Source organism: Eulemur rufifrons, chromosome 15, assembly GCF_041146395.1.
Source record: "Eulemur rufifrons isolate Redbay chromosome 15, OSU_ERuf_1, whole genome shotgun sequence".
Classification (NCBI taxonomy): Eukaryota; Metazoa; Chordata; class Mammalia; order Primates; family Lemuridae; genus Eulemur; species Eulemur rufifrons.
Window position 1 is genome coordinate 55948151 of NC_090997.1, and position 24455 is coordinate 55972605.

The 24455-nt window shown below is 32.4% G+C and overlaps 1 protein-coding gene across 2 annotated transcripts in view; it reads right to left on the reverse strand.

Annotated features, from left to right (window-relative positions):
• Positions 1 to 24455, reverse strand: part of ASCC3 (activating signal cointegrator 1 complex subunit 3) — a 315263-nt gene that overhangs the window by 263171 nt on the left and 27637 nt on the right. For both annotated transcript variants that reach the window (XM_069488077.1, XM_069488076.1), the window contains one exon: positions 17737 to 18296. In XM_069488077.1, coding sequence (XP_069344178.1) covers positions 17737 to 18296 — 560 coding nt within the window. The remainder of the gene's footprint in view (positions 1 to 17736; positions 18297 to 24455) is intronic.

Below are 24455 nucleotides of genomic sequence, written 5' to 3' on the forward strand. Positions count from 1 at the left end.
AAAAAAAAAAAAAGACGGAAGAAGTAGTTAGCTGTGGGTATAGAAACAGATATCTACTAAAGAGGTTAAAAAATTAAAAATGAAAGAATGCAGCTCTCAAACAATGAAAAGGCAAGTTTCACTATCCTGGCTGTAAACTAAGGATATGAAATTTAAGGAAGACAGATAGGTATAGACTGGTAACATCCTTTTCCTGGCAGATACTGTTAAAGCCATTACTGTCTGTTATTAGCTGTTAAGGTATTTTTCAATTGACAAAGGTTCTTATAGTTATTATTGTTATAAAATCTTTTTCATTAAATTATTAATTTAAAGTAGTTCTTCATTAAAGAATGAAAACAGTCAAAAAATTAACCAACAAACTAAGTTCCTGAGATGCCAATAAAATTATTTCAGAACATGTACAAACTAAAACAGCATTACTTCCTTGTTTCTTGACAATGCAACACATTTAACAGATGAAAGCAATTTTTGAATCTCTGAAGAGAGGTAATTCGCACTTTCCATTATACAGAGAATTAGATCACTGTTATTCTAATAGGAACAATGCTATAGTGGATGCTATATTCCTAACACAGTATCAAATGGATCACAGATATTACATCACCACAAAAGCAAACTAAAAAATAATGTATGACCTTTTAAATAACACACCATGGGAAATTACACTATAAATCCTATAAAAATTGGTAAAAAGATAGATAATGGGCCTAAATAATAACTATAAATCTGTTCTCAAACTGGCTAGAGATAAACTACAGAGATAAAATGCAGGGATAAACTGAAGGTTTGTGAAACCACCAAATAAATACAACAGACCTACTTGGATTACAGATTACTCAAAGATTTAGAAGCAAAACATTATTTCCAAGCACAACACAATTCTGGTCACGTTATCGCGCTGTCTGAACCCTGCTTCTCAGATTAGTTAAAAATCTTGAAGAAATAATTAGGTAATCACTAAAACAGGCTTTAAAGCAAATAAAATTTCAATATTTACAAAAGGTTTGCCAGTTTCATTCTGTTTCCATATAGTGAATACTAACGAATCATTAAAAGTCAAAAATAAGTCTCTCTAGAGTTCCAAAAAGACCTTTTTCAAAAGAGAGGCCAACCATTTTCCACAACAAATAATCAATGGGCATTCTGGAAAATAGCCAATGACACAGTAGAAAGACTGTCTTGATATAAGCAAGACATCCTTTTGAATAACAATATAATGAGGTAGATTATGGTTAATCTCAATATTGAGATCAGCCACTAAATCCTTGTTACTCAAGGATTGTTCAAGGTTCTGTCCTGTTCAACAACTTTACCAATGATATATAAACTAGAAGATATATTAAATCAAACGTATTGACAGTGTTAATATGGTACATAAGAGAATCAAGATTTTAAAATTTTCTAAATATTCTCATATAATCTGGACAAATCTAAGAAATAGTATCAGAGGTAAATATAAAACCCCACAATTAGGTTGAAAAAACTCATGTGTACTTGTATAAGATGGAGAAATCTGATGCCACAAATAAATTCCAGGGAAGCTTCAAAGGGTAGAGGGTTAGTTTACTGCAGGCTCAATATGAATAAAAATACAATGAAAGCTATGAAAAATGTAATGTATCAATAGTAATATAGTATCTCAAACATATTGAACATTCCAAAGGATGCTACATTGGTTGCACCATATTTAGAGTGCTGAGTTCAATCTTAATCTACACTTTTAAAGAAGATTACAATGAAAAATTAAAGTACATACTGAACAAAGTAAATAGGATGAAGAGCTCATTTATAGGGTACGTTATATGAAAAGAATTAAATAAAGTAACTTGTGATATTTAATTTGGAGAGGTATGAACGACTACAATCGGACATGATGTGTGCCTTCAAAATACCTGAAAAGCTTTTATACGAAGTATTAAAACAGACATATTACATAATTTTCCAGACAAAACTAAGGCAAACAGGCATTAATAGCCACAAGAACAGGGATAACTGATCATACTTTAGAAATATTCAACAGACTAACTATATTCTGATACATAAATCATAAATATAAAAAGGGGAAATAAGTCAATAAACATAAATCACTCATAAATACATTCCCAAGCTTTAGCTCTCTACTATGTGTTATTTACACAGAATTTCTGGAACCAGCCCTTTTCTAGATTAACATTTTTTTAAAACTTTGATATCTTCAAAGTATAGAACATGGAAAACAAAGTAAAAATAAGATATATCTATGTAAATTTTTTCAGTAGCAGATCTATTATTATCCATTACTACTCATTCTGTTTGGAGGATACTCATTCATAGATTTGATAAAGATAATGAGTATTTTTCCGGCACCATCTTCCTAAATCTTCCTCAATGCATCATTCCACATTGAGGAATACTCCTTAGCCTTTTTTTTTTTTTTTTTTCTTTAATCCTTGGCACATCAAATATACCCTACCACTCTGGCTGCTTCCTTACTGTCTCCTCTTTAGGCTCATTCTCAATTTCTTGACTACCGCATGTCAGAGTTCCTAAAGGCTACCCTCAGTACAAATATGGAGTGTTCACATCCAAGCCCTTAGCTTCCATTAGTGAGCATAAACTGAATACTCTTAAATTTACACATCTTTCCCAGAACTCAACTATGAGCTCCATATATCAGTTTTCCAGTTATCATCCCCACTTGGAGGTCTCAAGGTCTCTCAAAATTCTACATGTCTAAAACTGTCCATGGCTTTCCACCCACTTTGCCCTTTTCTATATCCATGTTCTCTACCTCCATGAATGGTATTGTCGTCCTTCCAGTTACACAGGTTAAAAGCCTAAAAGGCGTCCTTAACATCTGCTTACCCCACTAAACACACCTCACCCCTATAAATAATCCATTACCAAGTTCTCTTGATTTCAACTACTAAACAGATTTTAAGTCTTTCTGCTTTTCTATTTTAAGCTCCCAAACATTTGTCACTTAAACCATTCAAAGGATTCCTAAATGGCTTCTCCACATCTATCCAAAACATTCTCCAAACCACTCTCCACATTACAACCAGAGTGAATTTTATAAAATTCAGATCTGATCACACTGTACGTTACCTCTCCTCTATCTCTTACCAAAAAGTCTCCAATGGCTTCCCATTGTTCTAAAGATGAAGTACTGAATTGAACTGATCATAGAACCAGAACTTCAAAACATCACAAAGTGTTAAACCAAGACTCAAAAATACTGAAGTATATTCAATCACACTACTCTCATTAGAAAGGAGGTTAATACCATTAATAAAGTTAGTATTTTAAAATAGTATCCTTGCAAGTTCTCCATTTCTGAGTATGTTTTATTATGAACAGAAGGTATAATATATACATAATTTAAAATTAAATAACTATATTTATATTGGGGATGAATTATCAAAAATGGATAGAAGGTACAATCAAAAAATTTGATCAATGCTTTAAAGTATCATTTTACTATAAAAGTTTTTTTTAACATAGTAACAGTTTTCTGATCTAGGAATGTCTTATAGTCAATATCTACATTTAATATAGTATTTTTTTCTAAAAATGTTATTAAACGAATGGTGTTTCTGAAAAATGTTGCTGCTTCATAGAATGTAAAGAAATATAGATTATAACCCACTAATACCATCACTGCTTATATTTTTGAAACTTCCTTTTTATGCTTGCTTTCTAAGTCAGCAACCTAGTTTCATTAGATCACATTACTCTTTGTTGGTAAACTTAGTTTAATAACTTACCAAATTTATGAATGCTAGTGTAACAGCAGTTTAGCATAGCAGAACAATCAATCAGGGCTCAAATCATGAGTGTACTGCTCAAGCTTTATGATCTCAGACATCCTCTCTGAGTCTCTGTTTTCTAAACTGTAAAGGGTATATATTCTTCATAGTGTTGTGATGTGGACTAAATAATGTATGTAAATATATCTGACATAGCACCTTGTATATAATAAGCAATTAACTTTAGGTGTTTAGTATTATTAAAATAAATGAATCATAATCAAATAGGGAAGAAAAGTAGACAAAATAATTTGTATCATGATGATAATGATAACAATAACACTTTTATACCACTTATGTCCCAGGTATTAAGTGCTTTACATATCTATCTTTTTACACTGTTTTAATCTGAAAAAATATTCAGTGAAACTTTGCTAAATGTACATGATACTGATGCATTTATCATTTAAAAGTAATCATGATAAAATAATAATTCAAAGAAAACACTACAAAAGTACCTAATAATCAACTATCACTTGTAAGGAAATAAATGAACATATAACAAATATTAACAGAAAATATCTGATATCATCAAGGAGGTATGCTTGATTGTAATACGTGCGTGTGTATTAACATGCATATAACTCCATTTTCTGCTGGCAAAATTATTCTTGGTTTCATGGTGAAATTAAATACAATATATTTCATAGTATGCTATAAAAAGCAGCAATAGGTTTGAAATCACTGCTCCAATAATCAGTGAGATCACAGCTTCCTACTGAAACTTCCTGCCTACTACCAGTATGCCTCCATTTCAATCTGTTATATACTAGAAACAAATCAGTCTTCCTCAGTCACCATTCACACACATCCTCCCAAAAAGCTACAATGAATTCATCTAACCTCAGTTTGGGAGAAAGCTTAGAGGACATCTAAACATAGCTCCCATCCAAAGGAATAATTACTGTCGTTAAAGGGCAAAGTAACATGACAATTGAGAACAAGGATTTAAAGTCAGAGAGACTAGGTATAGTTATCAATTCTGTCAATTCCTAGTTACATGACTATGGGCAACCTTCTTGATCTCTGAGCTTTCTCGTCTGTTAAAAGACATTAGCAGTGACTGATAATAAGTGCTCAATAGTTACTGTTTTTACTGACAATTTTTCCTGGCTGATGAATATTCAGCACACTTCCACCAACAGAAATTCACAAGGCAACTCATGCCACTGTTAGTGAATGCTATAAAAATTGTCAAAAATTCCTTCCTTATCCTGAACCTAATCAGTCTCACTAGAGCTTTCACCTCACACTGGCTGTGCCCTCTGGGATTACAAAAAATGATTTTAATAGCTTTTATATAAGACAGTCCTTCACATATTTGAAGATAATGCCAAGTAATATACTAGGTATACTTAAGTTCTTTCTTTCCCAGGTAAAAATGCATCAACCCCTTACTATTGGTCATATAACTTGGTTTACGATGATCCTTCATCCAGGTTCCTTTAGAAACGTTCCTTTTACTGAGTTTCTTAAAAAGTGGCAACCAAAATTGAAGATAATAATTCAACTATAATTTGGTCAGAGCGTATCACTGAGATTAGTATCAGTTTTGTACTAGATACTCAACTTCTCTGAACACAGCATAAGATAGTAACAACATCACACTGTTGGCTCAAACTGAATGTGCAGCCAAGTAAAAACCTTTGGTTTTAATTTTTTCCCACATGAATTCCTGTTAGGCCACATCTCCCATATTCTGTACTTTATACAGTAATATTTAAGTCTGGACATGGTGGTTCATGCCTGTAATCCCAGCACTTTGGGAGGCTGAGGGGAAAAGATTGCTTCAGACCAGGAGTTCAAGACCAACCTAGGCAACATAGCAAGATCCTATCTCTACAAAATAAATTTTTAATAAATTAGAGGGGTGTGGTGGCACACGCCTATAGTCCTACTCAAGAGGCTGAGGCAGGAGGATTGCTTGAGCCCAGGAGTTTGAGGCTGCAGTGAGCTCTGATCATACCACTATGATCTGAGATAGATCCTGTCTCAGAAAAAAAATAAATAAATAATTTTTAAGTCCAGAACTCCAAATGGATCCTTTTTACAGTTCATTTTTACCGTCTCCTCATTTCAGTCTTTTGGAAGCTTTGTAAATCTGGATTATGTCATCCATCATATTAGTAATCACTATCAATATTCAACCTGACCTTCATAAATTTCATAACTATATCTTTATGCCAATTACTGATTGAAGTGTTAAAGATGGGACTTCAAAGTAAGAAAGTGCAGGATAAAAAAAAAAAAAAAAAAAAAAAGACTTGCCCCCAAATTGGCAATGAAATAATACTTAGGGTAAGGTTTTTTTAATCAACTACCGATTCTATCTAACTGCATGCTGACATATCTCTCTCGTCTGATTTAGATACTGCCCTAATATTGTAGCTGCTAGCCACATGAAGCTATGTATAAGTAATTAAAATTAAGTGAAAATTAATCACATATTAGCCATATTTCAAGTGAGGAAAGCCATATGTGGCTAGTGACTGCTCTGTTGGACAGCAAATATAGACTACTTCAATTGTCACAAAAAGACAGCATTGGTCTAGAAGATATTTTAAGTCTACTATAAAATGTTCTACTGAGATCCAGATAAAATATGTTTACATCATATAATTTATCTATTTAGTTGTATCTAGATAGATAAAAATCCTGGAAGAAAGCCAAGGAAAAACTCTTCTGGACATTGGTCTAGGCAAAGAATTTGTGACTAAAATCCCATAAGCAAATACAACAAAAACAAAAATAAACAAATGAGACTTAATCAAAAAGCTTCTGTACAGCAAAAGAAATAATCAAAAGAATAGACAATCTAAAGAATGGGAGAAAATATTTTCAAACTATATACCCAACAAAGAACTAATATCCAGAATCTAAAAAGAACAACTCAGCAAGATGAAAACAAATCCCATTAAAATGTGAGCAAGTGACATGAACAGGCATTTTTCAAAAGAAGACATACAAATGGCCAAAAACATATGAAAAAATGCTCAACATCATTGATTACCATGAAAATTAAAACCACAAGGAGATACCACCTTACCCCTGTCAGAATGGCCATTATTAAAAAGTCAAAAAGCAACAGGTGTTGGCACAGATGTGGTGAAAATGAACACTTATATACTGTTGGTGGGAATGTAAATTAGTACAACTTCTATAGAGATCAGTATAGAGATTTCTCAAGTGACTAAAAGTAGATCTACCATTTAGTCTTGCAATCCCAGTACTAGGTATCTACCCAAAGGAAAATAAACCATAATACCAAAAAGATACCTGCACTCACATGTTTACTGCAGCACAATTCACAACTGCAAAGATATGGAATCAATCTAAGTGCCTACCAACTGATGAGTGGATAAAGAAAATGTGGTATATATACCACACACACACACACCATGGAGTACTACTCAGCCATGAGAAAGAATGAAATAATGTCTTTTCAGCAACATGGAACTGGAGGCCATTATCTTAAGTGAAGTAATTCAGGAACAAAAAAATAAATGCCACATATTCTCACTTATAAGTGTGAGCTTGTGGCTATGGCTACCACAAGGACATACAAGTGATATAATGGACACTGGAAACTGGATGAAAAATTACCTATTGGGCACAATGTACACTATTCAGGTGATGGGCACACTAAAGGCCAGACATCACATATATATGTAATGGAATTCAATTTGTACCTCCTAAATCTATTGAAATTTTTAAAAAATCTTAAATATTTAAATTAATGCTTATAGTAATTTCTCAATCTAATAGTCATACTTATTTATGTTTACAAACTCACAGTTAAAACATAAGCCAAAATGTTTATTCATCTCATATACTAGTAACCAAAATGTATCCTTTATTTTACTAATAAAATGAATTTATCTCATTTCTTCTTCATATTAATACATTACAGGTAATTCCCAGTTTGTAAAATCTTTGTATCCATGTGTTCCTCCAAACTAGTCTTAACAACATTCATCATATCATATACATTTTTCCTGCCCATTCCTCTATGTGTGAAAGTTCCAAAAGTAAGGGACTTAAGGAAGTAAAATAATGATGAAGGGTTGATTAAACTTTGCTAGATTACTTTTTATCTCCCAAAACTTAAGAGTTATTTGGTACATAGTAGAGAATGAATGACTGAATGAAATAATGAACAGTGTCCAACAGAGAAGGAAAAAAGTATGAAATTTGACAAAATGTCCTACTCCTTGAGCAACCATTCCAATCAAGAGCAAAACAGACTGGAATCTTTTATAGCTACAAACTGGAAATGTTTTCAAGTCTTCACCAAGAGCTGAACATATTAATAATATCTTTTACTCATACCTATAACAAAATGATGTGTGACCCCCCCAAACTCTTAGAATTTATAGGTATCTTAAAAGTCATCAAAATCTAACCACCTACAAATTCCAACAAAGTGATGATTCAGCATATACTTCTACATTTCCAGTAACAAATCTCATTACTCACTACAAGAGCTCAATATATTTATAGGATCCTGAAAACTGAAAAGGTTTGACTGATCTAATCTTCATGTACCTTCTACCCAGACATCCTAATTATAATCCTTGGACCACCCTTCTTCCATATACAAATATTATGTTAATCCTTCTATCTCACCATAGCTTTCTCTTCAAAAAATTTTGAAAAACAGGTTTTTTTTTTTTATAAGAAGAAAAAAAGCAACATATAACCAAGATAAAGAAAAAATATGGGCCGGGCGCGGTGGCTCACGCCTGTAATCCTAGCACTCTGGGAGGCCGAGGCGGGTGGATCGCTCGAGGTCAGGAGTTCGAGACCAGCCTGAACAAGAGCGAGACCCCGTCTCTACTAAAAATAGAAAGAAATTATATGGCCAACTAAAAATATATATAGAAAAAATGAGCCGGGCATGGTGGTGCATGCCTGTAGTCCCAGCCACTCGGGAGGCTGAGACAGTAGGATCGCTTAAGCCCAGGAGTTTGAGGTTGCTGTGAGCTAGGCTGACGCCACGGCACTCACTCTAGCCCAGGCAACAAAGTGAGACTGTCTCAAAAAAAAAAAAAAAGAAAAAAGAAAAAATATGGCTTATGTTTTCCTAAGACAGATTATAAAACTTAGGAGACCTGTTACAGCACATGAAATACTTCAACTATCTTGACTTTTCCTAAATGTTAAATTTAGTTAAAAGCAGAACTAATGAGTCTTGAAATTTCCTCATGAATATTTCATCCCTTTTAAAGTAAAAATAGAATTAATAACCTAATATAGCAGGCAATGTAGAAGTGACAAGAATCTTCTGAGAAAAAGGCCGTATCACTTTAGAGTATACAATATGGTCATATTCAGATATATTCTCACAAATTAAAAACAGAAAAAGATATAGCTGATCCAAATAGTATTCCACTCAAAACCAGTGAGTACTTTTAGATGCAAAATTTTCACTGATAGGAATACATTCCAAAAAAAAAGTATGAGTAAAATATTACATAACAGTCTTTATTACAATTTTATTTACAATACCAAAAAGCTAAATATAACTTAAATCTTCAATAGAAGGCAATTTAATAAACTAGAATCTGATGAAAAATATAATACTTTATGACCATTAAAATTATACAATAGAATACTGTCATAAAAACATGCATAGAAGAAAATGTAAAGTAATAGAAAAACAGGTTCAAAATTATATATACTGTATCACCCAATTTTTAAAGCAGTTGTATTTTTAAAAATAATTACACTCCAAAATATTTGCAATGGTTATGGCTGGTTCATGGTGGGATTACAGATGATTTAGTTTCTGCATTTTGTTTAAAATTATTCTAAACTTTCTATAACTATGATATATTTTTTGAAATTAGAAAAATGAAGTACAAAAATGTGTGACATTTAAAACTAAAATTTCCATCACAATCCTGGGAAAAAAACAGAAAAAAATTGATTGGTATCTAATAAAACACTATGGCTACACTAGTAGCCAAAAACTAAAAAAGTAAGAGGGACATTGGAGGAAAAAATGATAGCAAAATCACAATAAAAAACAAATACGAGCCAGGTGCAGTGGTACATGCCTATAGCCCGGGCTCCTTAAGAGACTGAGGCAAAAAGATTGCTTGAGCCCAGGAGTTTGAGGTAAGCCTCGGCAACTTAGCTAGACCTTGTTTCTAAAATTAAAAAAAAAAAAAAAATACATTTATACATATATATTTTAAAAACCTATAACAGTATGTCTAGAAGGTTAAGTCTCCAAAAAGTCTATGCACACAAAAAATAAGACAAAACAGTCCTTTTATCAATGCCTGAGGCAAGGAAATAAAACTAAGGAATGTTCTTTCCTCAGGGAAGATAAGAGAAATAGTCAATTCTAACTTTGCTTGCATCTTCTGTAATAGCCAATATTAGCTTAAAAAAGGGAAAAACAGAATAAAAACCATAAATATTGCATGCTACCTATGGTAAAGGAGACAGTAGTAAGGAATATCCTAACCTAATAAATCATATCACAAGGTTCAGGAACCATTTTCAGGTTTGATCTCACAGTCACTGATACCTTTGAGAAATAATTTAAAAAAATAAGTGCCAGATGAAAGCAAAAGTCTCTAATTTGAAAAAATAGAAGATAAAAATGATGGGTTGTAAAAACTACTTAACTGTAAGTTTAACATCAACACATGACAATGTAACAGAACAGACAACAGAATTCACAAGTCATGACAAAATAATCTTAATTCTCTTCCTATGAGATTAGGTTATTCATTCTTGAATCAGCAAAGCAACTGAAAGTGTGACATCTTTGAAGACAAGATAATGAAAAGCCTTCTACATATTAGTACTATTAGAACACTGAAAAATATGTCCAAATTATATTCATAATGGATTAATATCAACATAGAGGAAAACTGAAGGAGTTTTACACTTTAATTAAAAAAGACTAAGAAATGAAAAACATAACTGCCAACATATGTCTAAAACATAGCCATGTAAGAATAGGGGTCTATGACTTTGTTGGCCCATTGTACAATACAAGACTAAATAGCAGAAGTAATAGTGGTAGTACTAGTTAGCAAAACAAATAATTTACAAGAAAACTACTCCGGAAAGAAATGGGATGCCTTTGGAGAAAAATGAAAAAAACAAAAAACAAAAAAGACCTCTCCATTAAAATAAGTACACCTCATTACATAGAGATCACCATTTGGATAGAATGCTAGAAACAAAATACTACATTGGATGGGGAAATTCTATGACTCTAAACATTCTCAACATTCTCATAAAGTATAATTTTCAACTGGGGGAGGGGATAGAGGCTCCGATTATTTGGTGGAAAGACTATAAAAAAGCAATACATATTTGGTCCTCATAGGTGAAGGGATAGTATTTTAATTCCAATCTGGTTGATGTTGGTACCCTTATTGTTCAGTAAGGCTAAGGCTACCAAAAAGAATGCACAGGCACCTAATAGATCGACAACCTTTTCATAAAGCACTAATGTTAACCTTGCAGCACCGTAATATTTTAAATATCCTATTCTAGGTACAAAAAAAAAAAAACATCACTACACACTCTTTGCCAAATTGTAATACAAACATTAAATCAGTGGTTCTCAATGTGTGGTCCAGAATATCTAGGATCCTTTTAGAAGAGTAAGGTCAAAATTGTTTGACCATTAAGTAAAAACTGTTTTCACAGAAATACTAAAACATTATTTACCTTTTTCATTCTCATCTTCCCACGAGTATAAAGTGAGTAGAGTTTTGCAGAGGCTACAAAATGTAATGTATGACGTCAGAACAGACTGAATGTAGAAGTACACATGGGAATCTAGCTGTCTTCTACTATGCCAGACATAAAACTGATTTTAAAAATGTAATGCAATGCCACTCTTTGTGCATTTTTTAATTTTAGAAAATAATTATATTTCATAAAAATTTTATTTATATTACAGTAACATAAGGGATTTAATTGATTTAATAAAATACTTATTAAACCATTTAATATATTAAAGTTTTTCAGTTTTAATTTCTAATACAATAAACTCCAATAGAGTCAAATAACATAAAGAAGAGCTCTACAAAGTCATCAATAATTTTTAAGACTGTAAAGGAGTTGTGAGAACAAAAAGTTTGAGGACCACTATACTAAACCATGATAATTATTCTACATCAAAATTTCACAGAATGCTAGAATCAACTGTAATGCAAATAAGTACCAAAAAGATACTTTTCCCTCAGAATACAATCTACTCAAATAACTCCCACTTCTTGAGATCAAGCATATATCTGGAACACGGTTAGGTTCAGAAATGAACTTGCATGGGTCAAGTCACACCACCTGCATAGAGACAAGAGATAATGCTAACAGCAAACGTCAAATCACAAATGCTATAAAGGACCCCATCTGCACAAAAGCAAACCACAATCGTATCAATAAAACTCAAAACTTTTCTAAGAACTGATTACACAATAACTTCATCAATATTTACCTAGGCATTAATAGCTCTGCAACCTTTCTATTTCAACAAGGACTGTTAAAATCAGAACTTACCTCAAAAATTGAATTCAAAAGACTTTCTTTAGGATAGTGAGACATAAAAAGGCAAAACAAAAAACTATTAAAAATAATAATTCTCTAAATTAAGATGTAGCCTTTAATTATAATTTGATGACTTGAAATATCCATATAAATTAAGGCATAAGTAAAAATGTATTGATCTATAAGGTATACAAATATAATAAAACTGTGATATGTACAAATATATGATGCTAACATTTGAGAGCCTACAGTGTGTGAAACATTTTGCTAAGTGCTTCATAGATATTACCTCACAAATCCTCACAGCAACATTGTGAAGCAAATTATTTTACAAATTAGGGAAATGAGGTTCACAAGGGCTTAGTAATTAGCCCATAGTTAATAACAAGTAAGCAAACTGAGACAGAATTTAAGCTGGCTTTATAAAAAAAGAAATTCTGTCAAAGAGCCTAGCCAGTTAATGCTCTTCTCTTAAAAGAAATCTGATGGCATACTGGGTAGGAGTGGTAGACCTATAATAAGAAAAAGTCTCAGAATTTCTAACATTGTCTTGCATTGTGACTTTAGTAAACAAGTGAGCCTCTGGGTTTTTTCATCTTTATACAGAGGATACAATTCCTACGGGCACTCAAAACATGGTAGTTTTTACTATTACTAACACTACTACTTTCACAGGTGGAAAACTTCTGTTGAAAGGCCATTAACTATACAATACCAATAGAACATTCCTTATTGCTATAATTCTGGTTATGAAACAGCAATAGCAGATGTCTGTACCAATAATGGACAGGTTTTGATTAAGAAAATAACATGGAATGTTCAAGTCTTATTTATTTCTGGGACTTAAAATGTACTAACTTTAATAAATATTTTTAAAGGAAATAAATTTCAAGAGCACAAAGAACCTTAAAGATTTTTCTAGCCAACCAAATTCTAAGTCTGAATCATAAGAACTATGGCCTTAACAGAAAAACTACAGAAATCAAAGAAGAAATGCGCTTAAGAGAAAGTAATTTAGAGGCTCACGGTAGGGAAGGAAGAAAGGATGGTATTGGAAAAAGCGAAGAAGTGGGTTATTTTATTAGTTTAACATGCAAAAGAACATAGAGGTATTTTATATGCAGGGAATTCCTTGAGGAATTGTTAAAATTCATCTTAAATACGATCTAAAAGTTTCACCTTTTCTCTTATTTCAGCCAATTCCTTATTCGGAACTCTAAAAGGGGAAAGCATTGTTTCTAAAGAATTAAGAGCAAATGCCAAAGATTCCCCTACATATTTAAGATGCCAGATATTTCAAAGCACCAAATATGGGAATACACACAAATCTACTTCTTGGCAAACAAAGAACTCACTGGAGTCAGAACGTGTTAATCTAAATCCTGGATCTACTACTTACCCTGTAACCTCAGACAAATTTTCCAGTATCTCTAAACTTATTACTAATCTATAAAATCCCTCTCTCTAGAGAGCAATAATCCATAAGGCTGACAAAGCATTTCCTTAAGATACCAGCAAACCAGCAGTACCAAAAAGTCAGAAAAAATTTTTTTTAAGAATCTGTGATGCGTACTGTCTGGGGAATAGACACCCTTGAATGTTCTGACTGGGGAGGGGCGATGGGGAGGAGGGGTTGGGGGTATACGTACATGATGAGTGCGATGCGCACTGACTGGGGAATGGACAGGCTTGAAGCTCTGACTCGGAGGGATGGGCGGGACATGGGCAATATATATAACCTTAACTTTTGTACCCCCATCATAAGCTGAAATAAATAATATAAAAAAAAAAGAATCTGATGTTTGAAAAAGATATCAACTTTGCCACCACAATAACAAATGAAATTTTATTAGACTTTCTTATGTTTACTTTAGTACACTATTTTTTAAATTTTTAATCACATATGAAAGGCAGAAGTGCATCGCATCAGAGTGTAATCTTTTCCATTCTTAGGGCTTCTAACAGTCTCTAACCCAGCACGTTGCCTACCCCCAAAGTAAATGAAGCCATGCACATAATGCACTTAATATAATGCCTTATGTCACATATTAATGCCAGTTATTATTATTATTGCTAGTCATTAGCATTATTCCTCTCCACATGTTTCAGACTGGAAACTTTCTTACTTTGTGGTAAATGTTATCATATGCACATACTTTATATTCCCACGTTTATAACACTAATTCAACAATAACATAAAAGTCTTTGGGAAAGAAAGACTAAATGGTTAGCCCTTACAAACAGCTTTTTCATCAATTAGTTATTGGGTCAATAAACTTTGTTAAGAGCTGGGAAATAACGTTGAAAATTAAAAATTCCTTTACCATAGAAGTAGCTTTATGAATGCTTTCCTTAGATTATAAATAAAAAATATGTTACCATGGTTCTAGTAAATTTCTGGAGCAACAGCACACAGCATGGTTATTTAAATAGTCCTATTTAAACAGTCAAGTAAAAGCTTAAAAAGAAATGAAAATTTCTTTTTACTATTTCTTCTATTATCATATGAACTGATTATCATTTTAATTATCTTCTTTCCAGGCTTAAGTGAAGGATTTAAAAGTAAATAGACAACACGTAAGGTATAGCACATCCTAAAGTGAAAATAATACTGGTCAAGAACAACTGTATTGAAACAACATTTTTCTATTGAAGTATCACTTCGAAATTAAACTGAAATTTGCTATAACAACAGAATATAGCTGAACAGAAAACGATCTAAAATGAATAAGTTACACTGTAGAACAAAAATTATCATAATGATCATTCATTTTCCTCCATAGACAGGAAAACCAAAACACTAAGGGGATGAACCATATAAAATTCTGCTACTCAAGTCACTGACAGAATGTAAAATATTCACTTACATGTTAAACTATCCATTAAGCCCTGGTTGAAAAAAATCACTAAACAAGACCAAACAAGCATCAGAGTGGTTTATAATATACCTTAACAAGGTGCGCAAGGCCTACTCTTACCTATCTGCACACCCTGTATCTCAATACGCCCCACTTTGCATCCTGCATTGTCACTTTACAGAACTGCAACGCTGTAAACAGTGTTCTTTCTCAAGCTTGAAATATGCTCCCCACCTTTCTGATCCAATTGAAAGTTAAATCTAGTCACATTTTAAGAGTTGGCTCAAGCTTAATCTCCTCTATAAATACTTAACCTACCATATTAACCTTCTACTAAATCTCTGACTTGTTTTATGCCCCCATTTTTTTGGATATAGTAATAGCGATGATATTTGAATATAGTTACTTGTTGACATGTCTCTTCTTGCTAAATAATTAAGACTATGAATAAGAGAACAAGGTTGCTATCTTATTCATCTTTTTATGTCCAGTAAATAGCACTGTACCTAGTAACATAGTAACCATACAATAAATATATGATGAATAAATGGATGCATGAATTTAGTTTGAGCTTGCAATGAAGTAGATTATGAAAAAATCTTGAGAACTAGAAAATATGCCCCCCCCTCCAACAATCGGATTCAATTACACACTTTAAAACTGTAGTAAAGAACTGAAAAATATAAACTTCACTCTAGGTATTGAGAAGTTAAAAGAATAATTTCATGGCTCACTCAGAAAATAAAATATCCATTATTAGTTTGATGTTTGTAAGTTTCAGTTCACTATAATCATAATAGGATAATTGCTATGTATTCAATTACGATAAGCAAATATCAGTAACATTTTCCTTATAAATCACAATTTTTAAAACAATGTCATTATTTTCAGAATGTTAGAGAAAATTCATTTAATAATGTGAAACATCTGAGATAAATTAAACCAAGTGTAAAACATTCAAGGTAAATGAGACTGATCACAGAATTAACAATATAATACCTTACTTCCAAACTAATGTTAATCAGCATAATACCTATCACTACCATGGGTTTAGTCCTCCAATATCAAGTCAGGTAATTCCCTAAATTTCTCTCTGAAAAAAAAAAAAATAGCTGGTATTTTTTTTTCTGTATTTCTGACTGATACTCCGTATGATTTAAAAATTCCTAATTTCAATAACGACAAAAATAATCGACAGCTACCATGTAATGAGTATTTACCATATGCTACTTAACCATTTCAGATATATCACATTTAATGTTCATATCAATTCTATATTTTGGTATTGGTATCCCCTTGAGATTGCCCACAAGAACACTGAGCTTCTGAGAAATTCAATTACCTGAAGTCTCACAACCAGTAAGCTGGAAAGGAAGAACTCATTTCAAAGCCTCTGTCCTTTCTCCAACAGTATAGCATCTCTCTTAATCCTTTATCAAATTATGTCACTCATTCAATTTGTCCAGTATTAAAATTGGGTAAGCATTACTCTAAGTTCATACTAGGAGGGAACCATAATGCTAGTATTGAGAGCAAAAACACAAAACCCTCAAGATTAACTTTTTATGTGACATTAAAAGTAATTCATCACTTTGAATAACATAACCAAATCATGGCACAGAAAGAAATTAAAATGTTTTCCTTTATGTGATAGAAGAAAAACCTACAAAAATACAAGTCTTTATTGAACAAGTGATCTAAAATATCAAACAGTCCAATTATTTCTAGATCACTCTGTTTTTCAGTGTTTATTTATTTATTCATTCACACTTAGAGACAGCATCTTGCTCTGTCACCCTAGGCTGGAGTGTTGTGGCATGATCATAGCTCACCATATCCTCGAACTCCTGGACTCAGGCAATCCTCCTGCCTCAGCCTACCAAGTAGATAGAACCACAAGAGTGTACCACCACACACAGTTAATTTTTTTTTTTTTTTTTTTGGTAGAGAGAGGGTCTCGCTATGTTTCCAGGGCTAGTCTCAAATTGCTGGTCTCAGGTGATCCTCCTGCCTTAGCCTCTCAAAGTGCTGGGAATACAGGCGGGAACCACCACACCCAGCTCAATATTTACTTTTTTAAACCTAGCCCATCAATCTAAATCAGTAAATCATTTTTTACAAGTAAAATTTCTAATATTTTGCAGTTTAATATATTTTCATCACAAAACTCCCAGAAATATAAAATGGCGTACAAATGTTAACAGTTATTACTAGTGTGAACATATAATTTATCATTCAAACCTATATACTTTGTAGAGTAAAAAGGGCACTACTAATTATTACAATGGAACAACAGATTTAACCAGAACTGTCCCAGTAACCAGGACATGTGGACAACCAACTGTTGCCCTCTGACTCTTCTGCTACTCATTACACTTGCAGCCCTCCTATAACTCTCCAGTGGGAAAGTATATACAATGTCTTCTACGTAAAACCATTTGGCAGTACATACGATTACTTTACACAATATTAAAGGAGTACCTTCTTTGCTAACTAGCCATGTTTAGAAAGGCTATTTCATTAGGATAGTTTACATTAATATAAAACTTCAATAACTTCAACTATACCTCATCCTGAAGTTCATCACCACTTTTAACAGAAGCAAGCATATCATATAAAGTGCAGCAAAGATCTTCAATTCTTGGTGCTTCAGTCATTTCCTTCACAGTTGCATTTAAGTATTTCTCAACTTCACACCACAAAAAGGAGCCATTTGTTTTTTCCACAGGCTTGAGCTCTGGGGTGCAATGTTCCTGGAGATGTTCATTCAGAAACTTTTTGTAATCTAAGCTTATAATTTTCTGAGTTTCACCATTTATTGGCAGTTCATCAAAGTGGTCCAAATCATGCATGTCAAATGAAAATGCTAAATTTTTACCAAAAAAAACTCTATCACCATATTCCTTTTCTGTCATCTGGACGAGAGCAGTAAGATCATCTTGACTAAAATGAGAAATAATTCGACCAGTAGCATTACACGCTGCAGTGGCAGATGACGATGGAAAAGGGCCAAACATCTGTTTAATAGCCTTTGTTTCCTTGTGACCAACAGAGTCCTTTAAGTGAAATGTCATGAAGAGAAACGCAGCCCCACTTTCAATGGCTTCTCTCCCATTATCTGTTCCAACTATTTAAAAATAAAAAAAAACAGTATTAGCTCAATTGAATAATGGTTGAAGTTACCATTTTCAAAAAAACTCCTACAGATATTCTCCTGAGTAAATCAAACATTCAAAGCATATCAATAAAGATAACCAATTTTGGAGCAGAAAAACTCATTCCCAAATTCCTAAAGAACCATTTTAAGTACATAAATCATTGACAGCAATTATTCTACATCTAAGTACAGAAAATACCTAATAACAATCTTTACCTCTTTCCAAAAACAATTTGAGACATTAGCTAAAACTCATTTAAAAACAAATTTTAAAGACTGATTTAAGCTAGTTAAATAAACCAAAGTAAGGTGTAAAAAAAAAAATCTGAATTATAGACTTTTGGAGCTGGAAGAAACCTCAAAGATCTATAACCATCATTCCAATTTGTACCATAAGCCTGAGATAAAAAATATTTATATAGTTATCGTTCAAAAACATTTAATATCATCAAGTTTAAAATAAACTTAGCCATATTATAGCACATAAAAGAAAGATGCTCTTTACAAGAGGCCATAAATAAATAAATATAAGTGGAGGTAAGGGATCAGTTCCTAATTTCTTTAAGGCATTAATTTCTCTTATCTAATTTTTTCAAATAAAAGAAGAACCCATAATTGTGACATGGATTTCAAAGAATATTTTTAGAACAGAAAAAAAAATTTTAAATCTTCAAGAGGCCCAAAAAGTCAATGTGACTACCTAACGTAATATGGGTAAAGTTAGTAATATAGTTAACATTAGTATCTTCCTGAAAACATGGCTCCAATACCATCATTCACAAATCTTGAACAGCTTATTACAGCTAACTCCATCATTTTTTTCCAGCCTAGCTATTATACATCACCAGCTACAGCAAAAAAGGATTTCTTAACATCTCAAAATCAGGTCTTTTCCTATTCTACAGCTATTTCCATACCCTTATTAATCCTTCCCCAAGGCCTCTGATTGTTCAAATCCTACCCATGTTTCAGAATCCAGGTCAACTGCCTTTTTCAAGACAAGTATAATTTTTATGACCATTGTATTAGTCCCTCACTGTACCTTGTCCCAAATAGGTGGCTCAACAAAGATTAGTTGATTTAAACTAAACCTATGCCTCACTGACATAGACTAGTATTTTTATACTATATACCATACTGAATCAGTAACTTTTCACTATCTGGTGTTTACCCATGCTTAGAACACTAACTGTGCATATAACTGAAAATAAGCAATTTTACAAATACATGTCTATTACCAATTTCTCCAATAAAGAAGTCTACTTTTACTATTATAAATAATTTACAGAACACTATCGGATATAATTATTCTTTTAGTTTTTAGGAAAATACATGGCAAAAATCTTCTATAAATTGTGATCTTAAAAGTTAATTGAATAGTATTTATGTACATTTATTCATTATGTACATTTATTCACTATGTACATTTTACTAATGCTTAGAAAACCTAGGTTTTAGATAATTTAGGGATTATGATAATTCTATAGATAATTTAACAGGGTTGGTACTACTGACACTAAAGTCTGAGCAAAAATGGAATTCACATTTACAAATTCATTCTGTATCTAATATTGTAAATATATATTCTTTTGTAAAGATGATATAATTATCATTTTGCATGTTGGGATTTTTTTAAACAATCTGCTAAAAATTTTCACCTTATCTCATTTTGTCCTAATAAAATTATCTCCATTTTATAGATGCTAAAATGGAAATTCAGAGTTTGAATAATTTGGGAAAGATCAAACAGCTATTAAGTCATTAAACAAGATACACAGCCGTCTTCTAACTCCAAAACAAAGTTCTTTCTACGATGCCATACTGATTCCCTATAAATTTGTTTACTAAATAAATTTTAAAAATAAATAAATCACCACCTTAAGAAATGAACTAATAAGTAGAATAGTCTTATTACATTAAGGGTAAAATTTACTTAAATATCCATTATTAGGTTACTAGTGAATAATGGTACAGCCATATAATGCATTCATTAAATACAATACAGTGGATTCATATATCTTGCCATTAAAAAATCCATTAAAATACTAAGTGAGGGAAAAAGTTGAGTCCACTTTTGAACAAAGTGAAAATACTTGTACTCATAGAAACACCAGCAAAGATCAAAAATAACTTTTTCAGAGTTTCAAATTGTTAATGAGCATTGACTTATGTCTACAAAATTTCAAAAATCACAAATACTTTAAATTTTTTACTTAGTTGGGTTGTGGTGCTTTATAAATATTAACACTCTTGCCTAATTACTAACTCCCCTTCTGCACAACCTCCTACTCCAGCGCATCTCCGAGTTACACTGACAAGAATGGACACGTGTTCGCACCAATGCAGTTTCTCAAGAGCAAATCTCTATGCACACTGCTACTCTGGGAATCCCAAATTTTGAGAACCACTAGCAAACAGTATCTGTCGCTATGAATGGCTACGCAACAAAAATAGTGACTACTGCATTCTTAACACAATGAATTTTTCCAGGCCACTAAAACATGCGATGATGATTTCCACTCGCACAGCCTTCCTAGAACCACAAACGCGTGTCTTCCCCATTAAATATCGAGATTCGGGTTCTTTCACGCTGTCGGGGAGTGATGACGTCTCATGACGTACGATGCCGTAGGGGATCGGCTGTTAGCAGACAGCCCGGAGAAAAGGACAGATCAGGACTGGAGCAGAGGAATGAGGTCCCAAGCACAGCGGCAGCACGGGCGTAACCCCAGTGTTGATACAGCCTACCTTTGAAGCCAGCACTCAGTCTTTTGGTGACTTAAATGTATGGAAAGTGTTTGTACAACATAGAGAAAACATCTGAAGACGACGAATACAATCAGTTGTCTACCTTGCCAAAGCTATGGCAGGCCCCGCCTCCCCTCAACAGCCTCTACTAGCCAGCTGAACTAGAACCCAACTGACTATATGGGAAGAAGGAGAAGATGGGGTGGCCTCAGAAAATGCTGCTAGATTTCTAGAGCAGAAATTTGTAATAAGTAGTCATGTTCTTGTTTTCTTACACTATATCCAAAATTGAACATGTCACATTAACTGTGAGAATCTTGTTCTCAACCTATTATTCATTTCCCTTTCTATTTTACGTACAATTTAGAACCGACTAATCTTACAAACTATTAGGTTTAAGATCTTTGATAAGTTAACATTTGCACTCAATTCTTCAAGCTTTTAATATCTGCTTCACACTACTGACTGTGGTAATCTTTCAAACAGGAATCAGGATTTTAAGACGTTTAGCTTCGTCACAAGATAAAGTTTAGTTTTGTCGCAAGACAGTTTTAGTAAAGAATAAAATATTTGCTAAACAATTTGCAAAAGTTCATAAGAAACTTCAGAACTCTCAACTTTTAAGGAAGCTAGTCCAGAAACTTAAACACTTAGATATCTAATTTTCTATCCATAAAACAATGAACAAGATAGACCGTAAACCAGAAAACTGGCTCTACATACCAGGCATTTAAATTGTAACATATTTAAAAGGATTCTCGGTCACTAAAATACTTTCTATTAATAATAAATATTCACCCTACTTCACAGTTATATTGAGAGAAAATGAGATGTGAAATGCACAATAAACTGTAAGGCACTTCCCAAGATAAGAAACAGCCAGAAGTGAAAGAGGCTTGCCAAAAATCGCTTTTAAGTGGCAGAGTATGATCAGAATTCAATTTGGTTGGCTGACTGTTGCTCTTCCATTATAAGTCATCTCTAAACTTAAAAAAACACCCTAAGCCTTATTATACAACCTTACTGTATAAAATAATTGGTAATTTTCATTACTGTAAAATTATAAATCAAAGAGTTGAGTGATGGCTACAATCTTAAATCATCCTCAACACACAATTTATATCTACATTTTCTTTTGATTACAAAATATTAAGAATTATATAATTGTAAATTGTCACTTCAGTAACCTATGTTAATAGTTGAGGAATCCCTGAAAAGGATGAGTAAAAAAATTGTAACTGAAAATTGAATTAAAACTATCCATCAACTGTTTGCACCCTTTATTGATAAGTATCCAATTTAGAAGTTGTCAACAAGAGTTCCTTGACCAGTTAAATCTTGATTTAGATGAAAATACTTTACAAATATCTTTTATACTTATATTTTATGTTCAAAGAAATATTCAAAGCACTCAAATTTATTTTTTCATGATATGTCCAAACTTAAAACATCACTTTTACCCTGACAATTGATCTGTAATTGTGAATACTATATCATAATCCTGCATTGTTTACTTAAGCTCATTTCATTTATTAGAAGTATCAGCAAGACAAGCAAGCTAGTATAAACATATTGTATTTGAAGAGAGATTAGCTATTATCTGATTTCTTAATCAGATAATTATGATGTTTTAACAAGTATGTAAGATATTAATATTTATACCAGGAACTCTCCTAGGACATTACATACAATATTGCATATAACAAAATATATAACAAAATAGAAAAATAAGGATTCAACTTGAACATATACTATACCATGTCCCCATAATTTTATTTCCTCTACATATTCCCCTCCAATTCCTGTTATTGTACTTTTTAAACAAGTACAGTACCTAAAATTGTCTCATGAATTTTGCTAGTATTATCCTCATTTTACAGAAAAACTCACATACAATGAGGTTAAATAACACTGAAGCTACAAAACAAACCAGGGGCTTTTTTGTGGGTGGGGGGGTTATTATGCCATCTTTCAAATGATCAACAAAATATCAAACTTTTGACATAATACAAGTAGGCATTTACCATGTCGCTTTTTGGGAAATAAACTAGACAATTTCTGTGATATAACTTTTAAAATGCCTAAGCAATGTAATTTAGTATAATGAGCCTCATTTATTTTAGAGTATAACTCTGTGTATCAAAACAACTCCAGCAGTACCTTGCTGTAAATAGGCAAAGTGTTCAAGGAATGTTCCCTATAGTATTATAATTTGAAGGAGTTACTTAAAATGTTAAGATTATTCCCACAAAAACTGTTGCCTTCAGGGTGAGCAAATAACTAAAGAAAAGTAAATAGAGAGATGTATCTGGTAGAGAAAATCAGTGGCAGTACAAGGAATTAAAAATAGTCCATAGCACTTCCCTGTGTTTTAAAAACGGCCATTTAATTTCATGTACATTCATTACAAAATGTGAATACTTAACTTACAACTTTAAGACAGCAACCAGTCACTACATTACCATTTCTAGCATTATAAAATCCTGTATCAAATTATAACATAACTTCCCAAGGAACCAAACAGCTAACATAAAAGTTTGAATTAGACTTTATATAAAAGCTTCCTATAATAAAATCATTTTGAGCATCACTAAGGAAATAAACTATATCAATAAACAAATCACATAGCTCACTGAAATCTAACTGCCATTTTAAATTTTTTTAATGTCCAAGGAAAAATAAACAAAAAAGATGATTTAAAGTATATACTTCAGTGTTGAATCAATATATTACATGTTTGGTAATAATACTAGATGAAAAAATTAATCACAATTTTTTAAATTCCTCTAGCAAAGAACGCAGTGTACTTGAGGAATCAAAATTAATTTGTGAATGAAAAATAATCTAATGATAAACCAAGTAAAGCAAACAACCAAGAAACCTTGATCTTTTTCCAATGTAGGCACTGATACAGTATTCATTCAATTTATAGCTCTTTTGCCGTATCTCCAGGTAATCTGAATTGCCTATTTACACAGCTGATACATTTGCAAAGTCATTTTGATTTTCCTAAGTTATTCAGCTTTTATTTTATAATTTCTCTTGTAAAATGGACATAAATATAACACCTCCCTTTGAAACACTGAAAACACAATCTAAGTTTGTCCAAAGTTTCCTACTCTATGAATTCTTTCCTGACTTACCCAGAGTTCCCTGCCTTTTGTACCAGTACATCAGTAGGCATATACATTTACCATAATATTTAACCCACATAGAGCAACTATTTGTTTACCAATGTCTATTACTACATCTAGGTTATAAGAAAATTATACACTGACAGCCATTTACCAGATACTACTTTGGCCACTTTACAGTACTGCTTCACATCACAACTATACAAGGTAAGAACTGCCATCACTATATTATGGATGAGGAAATAGG